At 41.4% G+C, this 16,055-nt stretch overlaps 1 protein-coding gene and 1 pseudogene across 2 annotated transcripts in view; one reads left to right on the forward strand and one right to left on the reverse strand.

Moving 5' to 3' along the window:
* The window catches only part of LOC119509926, a 67,582-nt pseudogene extending 51,861 nt beyond the window's left edge, over positions 1–15,721 (reverse strand).
* UBE2D1 (ubiquitin conjugating enzyme E2 D1) overlaps positions 15,282–16,055 on the forward strand; it is a 45,332-nt gene continuing 44,558 nt past the window's right edge. Inside the window, exon 1 of one of the 2 annotated variants that reach the window (XM_037805064.1) lies at positions 15,282–15,743. Coding sequence is in view for 1 of the 2 variants with exons in the window: in XM_037805063.1 (XP_037660991.1) it covers positions 15,720–15,743 (24 nt within the window). In the remaining variant the exon portion in view is untranslated. The remainder of the gene's footprint in view (positions 15,744–16,055) is intronic. The other variant, XM_037805063.1, reaches the window with a different exon arrangement.

The following is a 16,055-nucleotide window of genomic DNA, read 5'->3' on the forward strand; positions in this document are numbered from 1 at the left end:
ATTCACAATTGCCAAGAGATGGAAACAACCCAAATGTCCATCAACAGATGAGTGGACAAATAAAATGTGGTATATACACACGATGGAATACTACGCGGCAGTAAGAAGGAACGATCTGGTGAAACATATGACAACATGGATGAACCTTGAAGACATAATGCTGAGCGAAATAAGCCAGGCACAAAAAGAGAAATATTATATGCTACCACTAATGTGAACTTTGAAAAATGTAAAACAAATGGTTTATAATGTAGAATGTAGGGGAACTAGCAGTAGAGAGCAATTAAGGAAGGGGGAACAATAATCCAAGAAGAACAGATAAGCTATTTAACGTTCTGGGGATGCCCAGAAATGACTATGGTCTGTTAATTTCTGATGGATGTAGTAGGAACAAGTTCACTGAAATGTTGCTATAGTATGTAACTTTCTTGGGGTAAAGTAGGAACATGTTGGAAGTTAAGCAGTTATCTTAGGTTAGTTCTCTTTTTCTTACTCCCTTGCTATGGTCTCTTTGAAATGTTCTTTTATTGTATGTTTGTTTTCTTTTTAACTTTTTTTTTCATACAGTTGATTTGAAAAAAGAAGGGAAAGTTAAAAAAAAAAAAAAAGAAAAAAGACAAACAAGGAAAAAAAAAAAAAAAAAAAACGATGTAGTGCCCCCTTGAGGAGCCTGTGGAGAATGCAGGGGTATTCGCCTACCCCACCTCCATGGTTGCTAACATGACCACAGACATAGGGGACTGGTGGTTTGATGGGTTGAGCCCTCTACCATAAGTTTTACCCTTGGGAAGACGGTTGCTGCAAAGGAGAGGCTAGGCCTCCCTGTATTTGTGCCTAAGAGTCTCCTCCTGAATGCCTCTTTGTTGCTCAGATGTGGCCCTCTCTCTCTGGCTAAGCCAACTTGAAAGGTGAAATCACTGCCCTCCCCCCTACGTGGGATCAGACACCCAGGGAAGTGAATCTCCCTGGCAACGTGGAATATGACTCCCGGGGAGGAATGTAGACCCGGCATCGTGGGATGGAGAACATCTTCTTGACCAAAAGGGGGATGTGAAAGGAAATGAAATAAGCTTCAGTGGCAGAGAGATTCCAAAATGAGCCGAGAGATCACTCTGGTGGGCACTCTTACGCACACTTTAGACAACCTTTTTTAGGTTCTAAAGAATTGGGGTAGCTGGTGGTGGATACCTGAAACTATTAAACTACAACCCAGAACCCATGAATCTCGAAGACAGTTGTATAAAAATGTAGCTTATGAGGGGTGACAGTGGGATTGGGAATGCCATAAGGACCAAACTCCACTTTGTCTAGTTTATGGATCGATGTGTAGAAAAGTAGGGGAAGCAAACAAACAGACAAAGGTACCTAGTGTTCTTTTTTACTTCAATTGCTCTTTTTCACTCTAATTATTATTCTTGTTATTTTTGTGTGTGTGCTAATGAAGGTGTCAGGGATTGATTTAGGTGATGAATGTACAACTATGTAATGGTACTGTAAACAATCGAAAGTACAATTTGTTTTGTATGACTGCGTGGTATGTGAATGTATCTCAATAAAATGATGATTAAAAAAAAAAAAAAAAAAAAAAAAAAAAACTAAATGACAAATAGGGTGGGATGGGGGGGATGGTTTGGGTGCTCTTTTTTTACTTTTATATTTTATTCTTATTCTGATTCTTTCTGATGTAATGAAAATGTTCAGAAATAGATTGTGGTGATGGATGCATAACTATATGATCGTACTGTGAGCAGTTGATTGTATACCATGGATGATTGTATGGTATGTGAATATATTTCAATAAAACTGAATTTAAAAAAAAAAAAAAAGAGCTCACAAACAGAGGGACCTCAGAGCAACTGAGAGTGACATTTTGAAGAGGAGCTGCAGCTAAGAGAGGACAAAATGCCCCAAGAGCAACATTTTGGAGAACACAATTTTGAAATGCAACCTGGGAGCAAGCAGACGCCAGCCACGTGCCTTTGGAGCCAAAAGAGGTTTTCTGGACACCAATGGCTATCCTTCAGTGAAGATATCCTTTGTTGATGGACACTTTATGGCCTTAAAACTGTAACTGTGTAACCAAATAAACCCCTTTATAAAAGCCAATCCATTTCTGGTGTTTTGCAAAACAGCAGCATTAGCAAACCAGAACACAATCTATCTATCTATCTTCTATTTTCTAAACATTTGAGAATAGGTAGCATATATCATGATCCTTTAACACAACACTTCCATGCACATTTCCTAGGGACAAATCTTAAGTACAGCTAACAAGTTCAAGAAATGTAAATTTGGAAAGCTTACAGCCTATACTCCAATTTTTCATATGTCTCAGTAATGTCCTTTGGGGCATTTTCTCCTCCATTATTAGTTCCAGTCCAGGATCATGTATTGCATTTAATTGTTGTCTCTTTAGTCTCTCTTTTTAAAATTGTGATAACATATACACAAAATAAAATTTCTCATCTGAACCACTCCCAAATATACGACTCAGTGGCTTAATTATTTTCACAATGTTGTGCTACCATCACTATTTTCCATTATCAAAACTATCCATCACCCAAAACAGAAACCCTGCACTCATTATGCAATAACTTTCCAGTACCCCTTCTTGCTGCCCCTGGTAACCTGTTGAAGAGGGAGACAGTAAAAGAGGAATAAGAGGAGGATATTAGGAAGTACAGAAAGGAATTAGAAATATACATTTTGTCCCACATTTTGTCCAGGGTAAGCCCAACTAACAACCTCTCCTTGGTAGTCAGAAGTAATCACTTTTCTGCCTTTTCATAATATATATAAATATATATAAATCTAGGCAGATTGGCTTTTGGAGTCCTCATCACTCTTAATTCATTATATAGTTATCTCTGTATTTACTGACTGTAATTAGATCCTGCTAGGCTTTGCAGAAAAGCACATCCAGCCATGATTCAGGGTACTTGGAAATAAATTTGTTTGTTAAAGGGCTGTATCATGTAGACTTGATGACTTTTATAGAATTAACTGTTTATTATTGTTTAAACTGGGAGTAAAATTACAAACATCCCTCTTTCAATAAATTGCAACAGTGTCATGGAATAGCTAAGATAATCAACAGAGTGGGGTACTCATTTACTGCCTCTTAAGAATAGGCTTTACCCCTAGCATATGTTGTTACAAACATTGGGACTGGTGGTTTGATGTGCTGAGCCCTTGAGTATGGGACTTGCCCTTATGAAGCTCATTACCACAAAGGAGAGTCTAAAGTTGTATCTAATGGTGCCTAAGAGTCTCCCCCTGAGTACCTCTTTGTTGCTCAGATGTGGCCCTCTCTCTCTCTAACTGAGCCATCTCGGCAGGTGAACTTGCTGCCCTCCCCCCTACGTGGGACCTGACTCCCAGGGGTGTAAATCTCCCTGGCAACGCAGATTATGACTCCCGGGGATGAATGTGGACCCGGCATCGTGGGACTGAGAGTATCTTCTTGACCAAAAGGGGGATGCAAAATGAGACGAAATAGTTTCAGTGGCTGAGAGATTCCAAATGGAGTCGAGAGGTCACTCTGGTGGACATTCTTATGCACTATATAGATAACACCTCTTAGGCTTTAATGTATTGGAATAGCTAGAAGTAAATACCTGAAACTACCAAACTCCAACCCAGCAGTCTGGACTCCTGAAGACAATTATATAATAACGTAGAGTACAAGGGGTGACAGTGTGATTGTGAAGACCTTGTGGATCACACCCCCTTTATCTAGTGTATGGATGAGTGGAGGAATGGGGACAAAAACTAAAGGACAAATGGGGTGGGATGGGGGGATGATTTGGGTGTTTTTTTTTCACTTTTATTTTTTATTCTTGTTGTGGTTCTTTCTGATGTAAGGAAAACGTTCAGAGATAGATTGTGGTGATGAATGCATAACTATGTTATCATACTGTGGACAGTGGATTGTATATCATGGATGATTGTATGGTGTGTGAATGTATTTCAATAAAACTGAATTTAATTAAAAAAAAAAAAAAGAATAGGCTTTACTATTAGATGGCACTATCAGATGCAAAGTGTGCAATTATTGTAGCATAGGGCAAAATTTCTCAGAGTGACAAAATGTGGGGGTGGGGGTGAAAGGCATAGTCCAGAATATTTATGTCCTAGTTTAATATGACAGTTCATGTTGAAGGAAGAAAGCACTAAATTTCTGAAAACATTTGCGGGGAGTCAAGAGATTTCCAGGCATAGGAGAAAATTATTTAATATAATTGAAAAGAGAGAGGGAGAGAGAGAGAGAGAGAGAGGGAGAGAGAGAGCGAGAGAGCGCACTGAAAAGGAAGATTCTGCAAAAGAAGAGAAGGCATCTATGTAGGGAATAAAATTCTCTTCACATATAACTTTCTGCTCTGGATTATCACTGCCCTAATCTTTTTTACATCCAAAATTTGAACTGAGATTATTTGGTATATTTTCCCATGGAATCATATTTCCATTTTAGAAATCAATGGAGGAAAATTGCTGTATTGCCACTGTTGCTTCTTTTTAAAAATATTAATACAGGTGAATTCATATTGTATTCACATAATTTCTCAAAAATTTTTTTCAATTTTTTTTAAATGAGGGAGATGGGTTCAACCAGTGATTTCCAAATCTGTCCTTAAAGTTTTGGAAGCTGATCTTCTAACAAACTCTAATGTGGAATGCAAACACAGTAGCAGATAACACTTTTCTGAAAATGCACCACACTCCCCACACTATGCTAAGTGTATGACATACATTATTTTCTTTCAGTGATCCTATGAGGGAGGTGCTATTATACCAATTTTTATATGAGGAAATTTACCCAAGGCTGGTTTAGAAAAACAGATAATTATTGAACTGCTCCAATTAAAGCTGGAGGTGGGGTGGACTGGGTCTAGGGCCCCATTCACTTACCTGCCCTCACCATCACCTTATCCTAGCTCCCACCATCCCAGACCTAAATTCCTGCTACTTCAGAAAAATGGCTCTCTGCCCCAGTTTGCCTCATCAGGAGCCCTTCCCCTGAGCACTGTGCTGAAGAATGGGGTGGTACAGCCGGTGTTTAAGAAAAGTTCAAGTTACCCAGGGCTGCTCAGAATCTTAATAAAATAAATCATGACCAGAAACACATCCTTCTCATACCTCATCAGTCAAAAATAAAAACCTTTCAAACACTCTTCTGCTTGCTGCTGTGTGCTTGTTCCACTTACTAATGCTGCTGTTATGCAAAATACCACAAATGGATTGGCTTTTATAAGGGGGTTTATTTGTTACAAAGTTATACTCCTAAGGCCATAAAAGTGTTCAAACAAAGGCATGAACAATAGGGTACCTTCACTGAAGAACACCTATGGCATCCGGAAAGCCTCTGTCATCTGGGAAGGCACGTGGCTGGCGTCTGCTCCAGGGTTCTGGTTTCAAAATGGCTTTCTCCCAGGATAATTCTTTCTAGGCATCTGCGGATGTTCTCTTAGCTTCTCCCAGGCAAACTCTGGACTAACAAAAGTCTACTTTCAATGAGCATCTCCAAAATGTCTCTCTCGGCTGCAGCACTGAGCTTCTTCTGTCTTAACTAGTATTCAGCTCCAGTAAACTAATCAAGACCCATGTTGAATGGGCAGGGCCACACCTCCATGAAAATAATATAATAAAAAGTATTATCCACAGTTGGGTGGGTCACATCTCTATGGAAACAACCTAATCCGAAGACTCCAACCTAATCAACACTAATACATCTGCCCCCACAAGATTTCATTAACGAACGTGGTGTTTTGGAGGACATAATACATTGAAACTGACACAGCGCTAAAAACTGATTTTCATTAACAATGGAAAGAAAAGGCTAGATAGATAGGAATGGTCTTGAAGGGTACAGTTAACAGAAACAGCTTTGAAGGAAGCACACGTCACTACTGAGAAGTTTATGGCTGGCTTCATCACTGTTCCAGTTCTACTCTGTGCCCTTCCCAGGCAGGGTTCTAGCTTGGTTGCAATCACAGACTCACTCAATACTGGGTTCTAACCCTACGGAGATTTGCTGGGGGACAAAGAAGTTCACACATCAATCCATAGGTCCCGCCCCAGGAATGGCCTCTGAGATCTCATGGCCTGTCTAGAAAGGGTTAGTTTAGGGGTGAAGATAGGGTTTGTGAGCCAACAATCCAGCAGCTGTTCCAAAATAGGACACAAGGAAGGAAACTTGAACTATATCGTTCTGATCCACCCCCCGACGCTCCTGACTGGACTGCACCTTCTGGTGTTTCAGTTACGGTACTATAGGATTGCCAGGGGAAACCAGCCTAAAGCAAGCACCCATGGATCGAAAGAGTTGGGAACACTTGGAATGGGGAGGTCCTCTCCAGACACCATGAACTGCTGGGCAGCACAGCCACAGGGAGGCACAAAGAGAAAACAGAAAGGAGCTCTTAACGTTCAGAAAGACAAGACTTCACAGAGAAGTGGGAGAGGAGCAAAACTGTCAACTGGACGATTGTCTCCAGCAGTACCTGAGAAATCTGGTACCTCCTTTTTCAGGGAAAGCAGAACTGGCGGTGCTTGCGCGGTCAGCACAGCCACTCCCAGCTGTCCTCCCTCTCTCCACCAGGGCCAAGTACAAGTTCGTGGATGGTAGCCCCTGTTCGTGGACGGTAGCCAACTGATGACCTGCTCCATGGCATCTTTGTCCAGGAATGCCTGAATCTTTTTACCTAACTTTATTCACTCTTCGAAAATTTCTGGCAGAATCAGCGTGTCAGTTTCCTCCAAGTTCTCCATAAACTGCTGGATTGTCGCCTTTACTCCTCTTACCGGGTGTGCAGAGAGGCTCAGCCGGCCAATCCTTGGCCAGAAAACCCTGCCTGATCCCAGTGAGCTCTTTAGACACCTCTTCTACTCCGTCAGGCCTCTTCTCCACGGACTTTTCCAAATCTGCCATCCTCCTTAATTCAACTTCTGCTTCTGGACCATTCTTGTCTCGGATTAACACCCGGCAACCACTATGTATTCCAAGTACTGGCAATAGCTGCTCCATATGCTGCAGAGAATTTCTTTTAAATATGAGTTCCTGAAAAGGCGGCAGAATCCCTGTGGCCTCCTCAACAAGCTGGGCTGGGTCTTGGAGAAGCGGTTCGCTGCAGCCCAGCCGCGGGGTGACAGGATGGTCAGACTTCTCATTGCTGATGTGACGGTCGCGCGGAGCCCAATCCCGCGGTGTCTTCTCCCGGCTGAGCGCCGCCGCACTGGCTTCTTTCCTTGCCGCCTGGAGCGGGGGCGGGGGGGGCGGCGGTGAACGGCCCGGAAGTAAGTGTCCTGCCCGGTGGGCGGTGCCTCGGAAACCCGGCGCTGGAGGGGCGCAGCCGGGCGGGGGATTCCGGCGCCGCTCCCGGCCTGGCGGCCCCTGGACTCTGCCACAATCAGGATTTCTAAAAAGTGATTCTAGGTGTTTTGACGCACAGCCGGGCTGGAGGGTTTTAGGAAGATCTTTACTTTCTCATTTGAAGGGGGTGGAAATATAGAAATAGCAATCTTGAGAAGGAAGTTTCTAATAGGGCTGACCCCAGAAGAATCCAGAGGAAAGAGAGTGATAGTGTCGAGGCTACTTGATTCAAATCCCAAAACGGATAGAACTGATATTTTTAAGCAACTTTACTGAGATACAATTATGTACTATCAAGTACACCCATTTAAAGTGTACAAGTCAATTATTTTAGGTATATTTACAGAGTTCTGCAATATCTAATTTTAGAACATTTTTCTCAGGCCGGAAAGAAACGGTCTACCGGTTAGCAGTTTCCATCCCTCCTCCTCTCTGTGTACCATCCCCCTCCCCCAACCTTAGACAATTACCCATCTACCTTCCGTCACTGTAGATTTGCCTGTTCTGGGCATTTCATATAAGTACAATCATATACTATGTGGTCTTTCATGATTGGCTTCTTTAACTTATTCTAATGTTTTTGAGATTCATCCACATTGTAGCGTGTATCATCAGTATTTCATTCCTTTTTATTGCTGAATAATATTCCATTGTAGGGATATACCACATTTTGTTTTTCTATTCATGAGTTGATGGACATTTGGGTTATTTCCAGTTTTTGGTTATTATGAATTATGCTGCTATGAACATTCCTGAACTCATTTTTGCATGGTGCATGTTTTCCTTTCTCTTGGACAGATACCTAGGACTGGAATTGTGGTAACTATTTTTAACATTTTGAGGAACTGCAGAACTCTTTTCCCAAGTGGCTACATTCCCACCAGCAATACATGTGGGTTCCAATTTCTCCACATCCTCTGTCTTAGTTTGCTAGTGCTGCTATGACAAACAGCACACAACGATTGTCTTCAACAACAAGAATTTATTGTCTCACAGTTTTGGAGGCTGGAAGTCCAGAATCAAGTATCTCCAGGCAATGCTTTCTTCCAGAGTTTGTAACATTCTGATTCTGGCTTGCCAGCAATCCTTGGGGTTCCTTGACCGCTAAATGAATCTCTGCCTCTGTCACATGGTGATCTCTCCTTCCTCTTGGCTTCTACTTCTGTGTCGAATTTCCTTTGCTTATATGGACTTCAGCCATATTGGATTAAGGCTCACCCTCATTCACTTTGGCCACTCCTTAACAATATCTTCAAAGGTCTCATTCACAGATGTGTTAACACCCATAGGACTAGGGATTGGAACCTGAATATGTGATTATGGGGAACACGATTCAATCCTCAATAGTGCCAATCAATTTCTGCCTTCATCACATGGCAATCTTTTTCTGTCTTTTTCTATTTCCTCCTCTGACTTCTGTTTCTGTGTCCAAAATTCTTTTGCTTATAAGGACCCAAGTCATATGGATTAAGGCTCACCCTGCTTCAGTTTGCCCTCATCTTAATAGAATTTTCAAAGGTTTCATTTACAGATGAGTACACCCATAGGACCAGGGGTTAGGACTTGAACATATCTTTGTGGGTGACATGATTCAATATGACACACTGTCCAAAACTGGCTATTGTCTGTCTTTCTGATTTAGCCATCCTAGTATGTGTAAAGTAGTATCTCATTTATTTTCTTTCCCTTATGACTAATGATGTTGAGCATCTTTTCATGTGTTTATCAGCCAACTGTATATCTTCTTTGGAGGAACATCTATTCAAATCCTTTGCTCATTTTTCTTTGGATTTTTTGTCTTTTTATTATTATGTTATAAGAGTACTTAATAGATACTGGGTACAAATCCTTTATCAGATATCCAATTTGCAAATATATTCTCAAAGTCTTTGGGTTTTCTTTTCACTTTCTTGATGAGAACTGACTTTTTTTTTTTTTCAAATTAAAGAACTTGTAGGTTTACAGAAAAATCATGCATAAAATACAGACTTCCCATATACCACCCTATTATTATACCTTGCATTAGTGTTGTCCTTTTGTTACAATTGATTAAATAATATTATTGTAATTATTATTATAATTGGTTAACATTAGGTTTCACAGTTTGTGTTGTATAGTCCTATGCTTTGTTTTTTTTAATTTTATTTATTTTAGTTATATACATACATATGTTTGTGCCAGTTTGAATATATTGTGTCTCCCAAACACCATTATCTTTGATGTAATCTTGTGTGGGCAGATGCTATCAGTGTTGATTAGATTGTAATTCTTTGAGTGTTTCTTTGGAATGCGCCCCACCCAGCTGTGGGTGATGACTCTGATTGGATAATTTCCATGGAGGTGTTGCTCCTCCCATTTGTGGTGGGTCTAAGTTGAGTCACTGGAGCCATATAAATGAGCTGATGGAGAGAGGGAACTCAGTGCAACTGTGAGTGACATTTTGAAGAGGAGCTACAGCCACAAGGGACACTTTGAAGAAAGCACAGGAGCTGCAGATGAGGCACATTTTGAAGACGGCTGTTGGAAGCAGACTCTTGCTCCGGAGAAGCTAAGAGAGGACAAATACCCCAAGTGCAACTAATAGCAACATTTTTGAGGAACTTCAGCCTAGAGAGGAACATCCTGGGAGAAGGCCATTTTGAAACCAGAACACTGGAACAGACACCAGCCATGTGCCTTCCAGGCTAACAGAGGTTTTCTGGACACCATTGGCCATCCTCCATTGAAGGTACCCGATTGCTGATGTGTTACCTTGGACACTTTATGGCCTTAAGACTGTAACTGTGTAACCAAATAAACCCCCTTTTATAAAAGCCAATCCATCTCTGGTGTTTTGCATTACAGCAGCGTTAGCAAACCAGAACAATATTCTAGTATAAATATTCTAGTAATTATATATGTTTATTTCCTAAAATTTCCCCTTTTAGCCACATTCAAATATATATTTCAGTGATGTTAATTACATTCACAGGGTTGTACTACCCTCACCACCATCCATTACCAAACAGAAACTCTGTATCGATTAACCATTAACTCACCATTCCCCATCCCCTTACTGGGCCCTGGTTTACCTATATTCTAGTTTCTGATTCTATGAATTTGTTTATTCTAGTTATTTTATATCAGTGAGATCGTACAGTATTTGTCCTTTTGTGTCAGGCTTATTTCACTCAACAGGATGTCTTCAAGGTTCATCCATGTTGTCACATGTATCAGAACTTTCTTCCTTTTCATGGCTGAATAATATTCTGTTGTATGTATATACCACATTTTGTTTATCCATTCATCTAGTAGGTGTGAAATGGTATCTCCTTGTAGTTTTGATTTGCATTTCCCTAATGGCTAATGATATTGAGCATATTTTCATGTGCTCTTTAACCATTTGTATATCACCTATATCTATTTAAGTATTTTGCCCATTTTTAATCAGGTTGTCTTTTTCTTGTTGAGTTGTAGGATTTCTTTATATATTCTGAATATTAAACCCTTATCAGATATATGGTTTCCAAATATTTTCTTCCATTTTGTAGATTGTCTTTTTATTTTCATGATAAAGTCCTTTGATGCAAAAAAAAAGTCTTTAATTTTAACAGGGTCACATTTATCTATTTTTTTCTTTTGTTTCTCATGCTTTGGGTGTAAAGTCTAAGAAACCACTGCCTAACACAAAGTACTGAAGATGCTTCCCTATGTTTTCTTCTAGGATTTTTATAGGTCTGGTTCACATGAGGAGTTAATGTTTAATTGATACAGAGTTTCTGTTTGGGTGATAGAAAAGTTTTGGTAATGGAAGGTGGTAATGGTAGCACAACATTGTGAATGTAACTAACACCATCAAATTATATATTTGAATGTGGTTAAAGGGGAAATTTTAGGTTGTATATATATTACTAGAATGAATTAAAAAAAAACCCATGGGAGTGTACATCATGGTGAACCCTAATGTAACCTATGGAGTATAGTTAATAGTACAATTATAATAATATCGTTTCATCAATTTTAACAAAAGTAACACACTAATATACATTGTTAATAAAAGGGAAAAGTGTGTGTGAGGGTGGGTATTTGGACAGTCTTTATTTTCTTCATGATTTTTCTGTAAACCTACAAATTCTCTAATAGAAAAAAATAAATAAGTTTAATTAGTTTGAGATTGATTATGGTCCTAAACATGAAGCTAAAACTATAAAGCTTCTATAAGAAAATATATGAGAATATCTGTGCAACCTTGAGGTTGTCAGAAAGTTCTTCAAGAGGATATATAGATCACTAACCATAAAAGGAAAATTGATTTCATCAAAATTCAAAATTATTGGTCCTCAAAAGACATTGTTGAAAATGAAAAGGAAACCACAGATTGTGAGAAAATATTTTACAATGCTTATATCTGACAAAGGACTTATACCCAGAATATAAAAGTAATACATAATACATAAATAGATAAGCAATCTAATTAAAAATGGGTAAAAGTTTGAACAGACACCTCACAAAAGAGGTTATATGAATGGCCCATAGGCACATGAAAAAGTGCTTAAAATCATTAGTCACCTGGGACTAATCATAGTGAGATATTTTATACCCAATAGAATGGCTAAAATTTAAAAGATGGGTAACATCAGATGTTGACAAGAATGTGGAACTAACAATTATAATACATTGCTGTTGGGAATTTAAAATGATGCAACCACTTAGGAAAACTCTCTGGCAGTTTCATTTTATGTTACACATACTCCATTCTATGACCCAGTAGTTCTAATTCTAGGGTTTTTAATCCCAGAGAAATGTTAGCATATATCCACAAAAAAGAGGTGTACAAGAATATTCATAGCAGCTTTATTTATAATAAACCCAAACTGGAAACAACACAAATATTTATCAAGAGAGAAGGGGTTAAAAAAAAAACCACAAAACAAAAGAACTAGTTGTGTATTCATCATACCATGGAAAACTACTCATCAATGAAAAAGAATGAACTACTGATATATGTAACAAAATAGGTGAATCTCAAAGATGTTATTTTAAGCAATAGCCAAACAAAAAAGGGTATGTATTGCATTTTCCCATTTATATGACAATCAAGAACAGGTAAAACTAATCTGTGATGATAAAAATCAGAACAGTGTTTTGCTATCGGGGTAGAGACTGAGTGGGAGTGGTCCAAGGGACTTTTCTGTGGCGATGGAAATGTTCTATGCCTTGATTGTGGTAGTTGTTATGCAGGTATATTCATTTGTCAAAATTCGTTGAATTTTGCACTTAGCTTCGTGCATTTCACTGTGTGTAAATTGTACCTCACTTTAAAAAGTAGCATTTCATATTTTCTTAGAATTCAATAGAGATAAATAGTCATGGACAAGAAAAGTGGTATCTGTAAAGTAGGAATATATTGCTTCTGGAATGAAAAGAATAATATAAACACTAATCAACTCACCTCAGCAAATAGGTAGAGGAGATTCATAGAGCAGGTAACATTTGTGTTGGGTCTGGAAGGATGTGTAGGAGTTTGTCAGATGAATGGTGGGAGGTTATTCTATACAGAGAGAATTTAGTATGCAAAGACTCATATAGTGTGTCCTGCTAAACATGGAAAGAAGGAGTTTGGGGCCAGATTGTGTTGGGCCTTTTGTATTAAGCTGAGGCTTTGGGCTTCCATGATACAAACCAGTAAATGTTTTTAAGCAATGGAGTGATGTGATCAGTTTTTATTTTAGTAGTATGGAGGATGGTCTGGAGCGGCGAGAAATTGATGCCAGTGTCGGAGCCCTTGACACCTCTTGAATGAAACTGCCCCAACTATCCATAGCCCCTGCTTGAGTCTGTCTGTTTGTTTTCTATGGAGAGATGATAGGGATTGTCCACTGAATCATCCTGGAAGTTTTTTCTGGGTTGCCTGGCAATGAGCTACCTACAACTAGTGTTTCCCATAGTGGCAGCAGCTGAACATACCCTCACTTCCCACATGATATCTAAATGCTATCAGCATGGGAATGCAACTCCCCAAAGCAGCTGGTACCCAAGCCCAGACTGTCTCCCACTTACAAGGACACTCTCACTCTTGTCCAGTAAAAAGGAAGAGAAATGTGGGGGTAGGGTCCCTCTTTCTGGAGCACAAAAAAAGGTGTATCAGCTAGCCCAAATATATCACATGATGAGAAGATCTCGCTAGTGTTTTCCAGAAGCCCGTTGGCTCAGCAGAATTTCCAAACTTCCCACAGCTAACTGGACCATGAGTGACCACCTAACCCCCAAAGCAGTCAATTCATAGTTTTTCTACTAGCTTATGATGAAGTTGCATTAATTATATTCTTTCTTTTGGGGATTTGAACTTAGGAATAGAAAAGGCTTGGATATTTAGCAGCAGGAACAGTTGCTGGAAAAGTGTCACAAACTGGAGTAAGAGCTTTGGCAAGCCCAAGCCACGTGTAACAGAAACTGAGGGGGAGCCAGAAAGAGAAGGGTGGGGTCAACATTCAGAAAGAAAAGAGACTACATGAAAAGGAAAATAAGAGGGTAGCCAGGTCTCAGACCTGTCTCAGTTTGCGGGGGTAGGGGATGAGTTGGGGGCAAGGTGTTTAAGTTTCAGGTACCATTAATTCTATCATTCTTCCACTACCCCATTCTCCTGCACTTTTCTGTTTTTGTTTTAAGATACATGAATTGATTTCTGTTCCTTGTTCTTTATAAGCCCTTAGAATGCTACAGTAGCTACTGTTTTTGGCTTTGTGGAAAGGTTTCCTCCACCATTACCCTTTAGTGAGACTCCTGACCACAGGGAAGGAAGGTGGATGTGTCCACTAGACTTTTGGAAATGTAAGACTGAAATTAGTGTGAGAGGTTGGGTTGGGAAGTGAGATTTTGCAGTTATTACCTTATAGATAAAAACAAGAAAGCAAATAATATTTATAGGGCACTTTGAACTTATAAGACATTTTCTTGGGCGCATTGTATATTTTAATGTCAATTAATTCTTACTAACACATCTAGAGATTGTGATCTTTATGGACAGTTAAAGCTTAAAGAACTTCCGTGGCTTGGCCAGCGTCACACAACTGGTAGGTGTCAGAGCTGGGATTCTATCCTGGGATAGTGGTCTTCCACAAAGCCCTTGCTCTTCCGACCATCGTGGACTGCCTCCCAGTTCATGGGAATGTTTGAGATCTATCTCCTGTGAAGATACTGAAGGTGAGACGGTCAAGGATTAGAACTCAGGGGCACTCAACGCTTAAGAAAAGCAGCAGCCAGTGATTTTAAAAAGGGGTGGGGGAAGTCAGAGAAGTAGAAAGAAGACCCAACTATCACGGTGCTGTAGAAGGCAGAGGCGGTGAACGTGTAGAAAAGCAAAAGGGTGGCCAGCAATCACATGGTTCAAAACATCACGGAAGATAAGGACTGAATTGAATTTGGGAATTAGAAGCTCAAGCGTGACCTTGGTGAAAACCCGATTCTGCTAGAGCTGAAAGCAGAAGCCAAGTTTTATAGGGCAGACAAGTTAACAGGGGTTGAAAGGATGGAGAGTGTGGGTAGACTACTAAGCAGACGCTGTAAACGGAAGGGAAGGAGCTAATGGTGAGGGTTTGAAAGGGTGATTTTTGAGGAGGAGCTGGAAAAGTATAGACCGGCGGGATGAGTTTTGGAAGAGGTGGAGCGTTCTCCCTCCGAGATAAGAGCTATGGAAGGAAGGACGTAAGGAGCCTGCGCATGTATGGAGGCCGAGAAACTGAGGCAATTCATATATTTGAGAAGAGACAGTGAAATCTGTAAAGGTAAAAACAAGATCGGCTGTAGCACATATTGGATAAAGAATGATTAACTCTGTGAAGATTTAGAAATTCTGTTAAATGCGTTATGAGCTAAATTTTTCTCCCCACTTTACGGACGGCGAACCCCAGGTTAAGTAACTTGCTCAATAGAAACCAAGTACATATCCCAGCAGTTCTAATCCCCGCTGCCCAGTGTGTGCTACTGAGGTCAACAGAGTGACTAACAGCGCCTCGGGGCTGGCGGCTACCACCGCGGTGCACTCGCGGCGAAGGAGAGGACGCGGGACTACACTTCCCAGTGTGCCAGGCGGGGCCGGGTGCGGACAGGGAGGGCGCAGGCTCCTTCCCAGAAGCAAAAGCGGAAACAAAAGAGTCTCGCCGGCGTCCCCGCCCGCACACTCGCGCACCCTCGCGCTCCGGCGCACACGGCACTGGCATCCGCGCCCGGAGCAAGCCAGCGAACGGCGAGCCGGGGACCCACCGGGCTGAACCAGCCGAGCAGCCAGCGAGCCGAGCCCGCGACGACCGCACGCCCCCAAGCCCCGCAGCCGCCGCCCGCCGGCCGGTGTCCCCGCCGCCCTCCTTGATCCATGGCGCTGAAGCGGATTCAGAAAGTGAGTGCCGGGGCTGGGCCTGGGGCGGCGGGGCGGGCATCGGTCCCCTGCCCGCGTCGACCTGCCCGAGTTTCCGGAGAGACGCGTCGGGAAGGCACAGGATGGGAGAATGGGCGGGGACCAGGGGGCGCCGGCCCGGCCCGCCGGCACGGGACAGGTGAGGTGGGAGCAGGGGCAGGTCCCGGGTGGCCGGAGGTGCCTGGACGCTGGGGGCCCGATGTGCGCTCGCGCCGGAGCTGACCCGGAACCCTCGAGTGGAGATCCTTTTTGGTCTCCATACCTTCCCGAAATGTGCCTCAAGATCACGGCTAG

Source organism: Choloepus didactylus, chromosome 15 (genome assembly GCF_015220235.1).
Source record: "Choloepus didactylus isolate mChoDid1 chromosome 15, mChoDid1.pri, whole genome shotgun sequence".
NCBI lineage: Eukaryota > Metazoa > Chordata > Mammalia > Pilosa > Megalonychidae > Choloepus > Choloepus didactylus.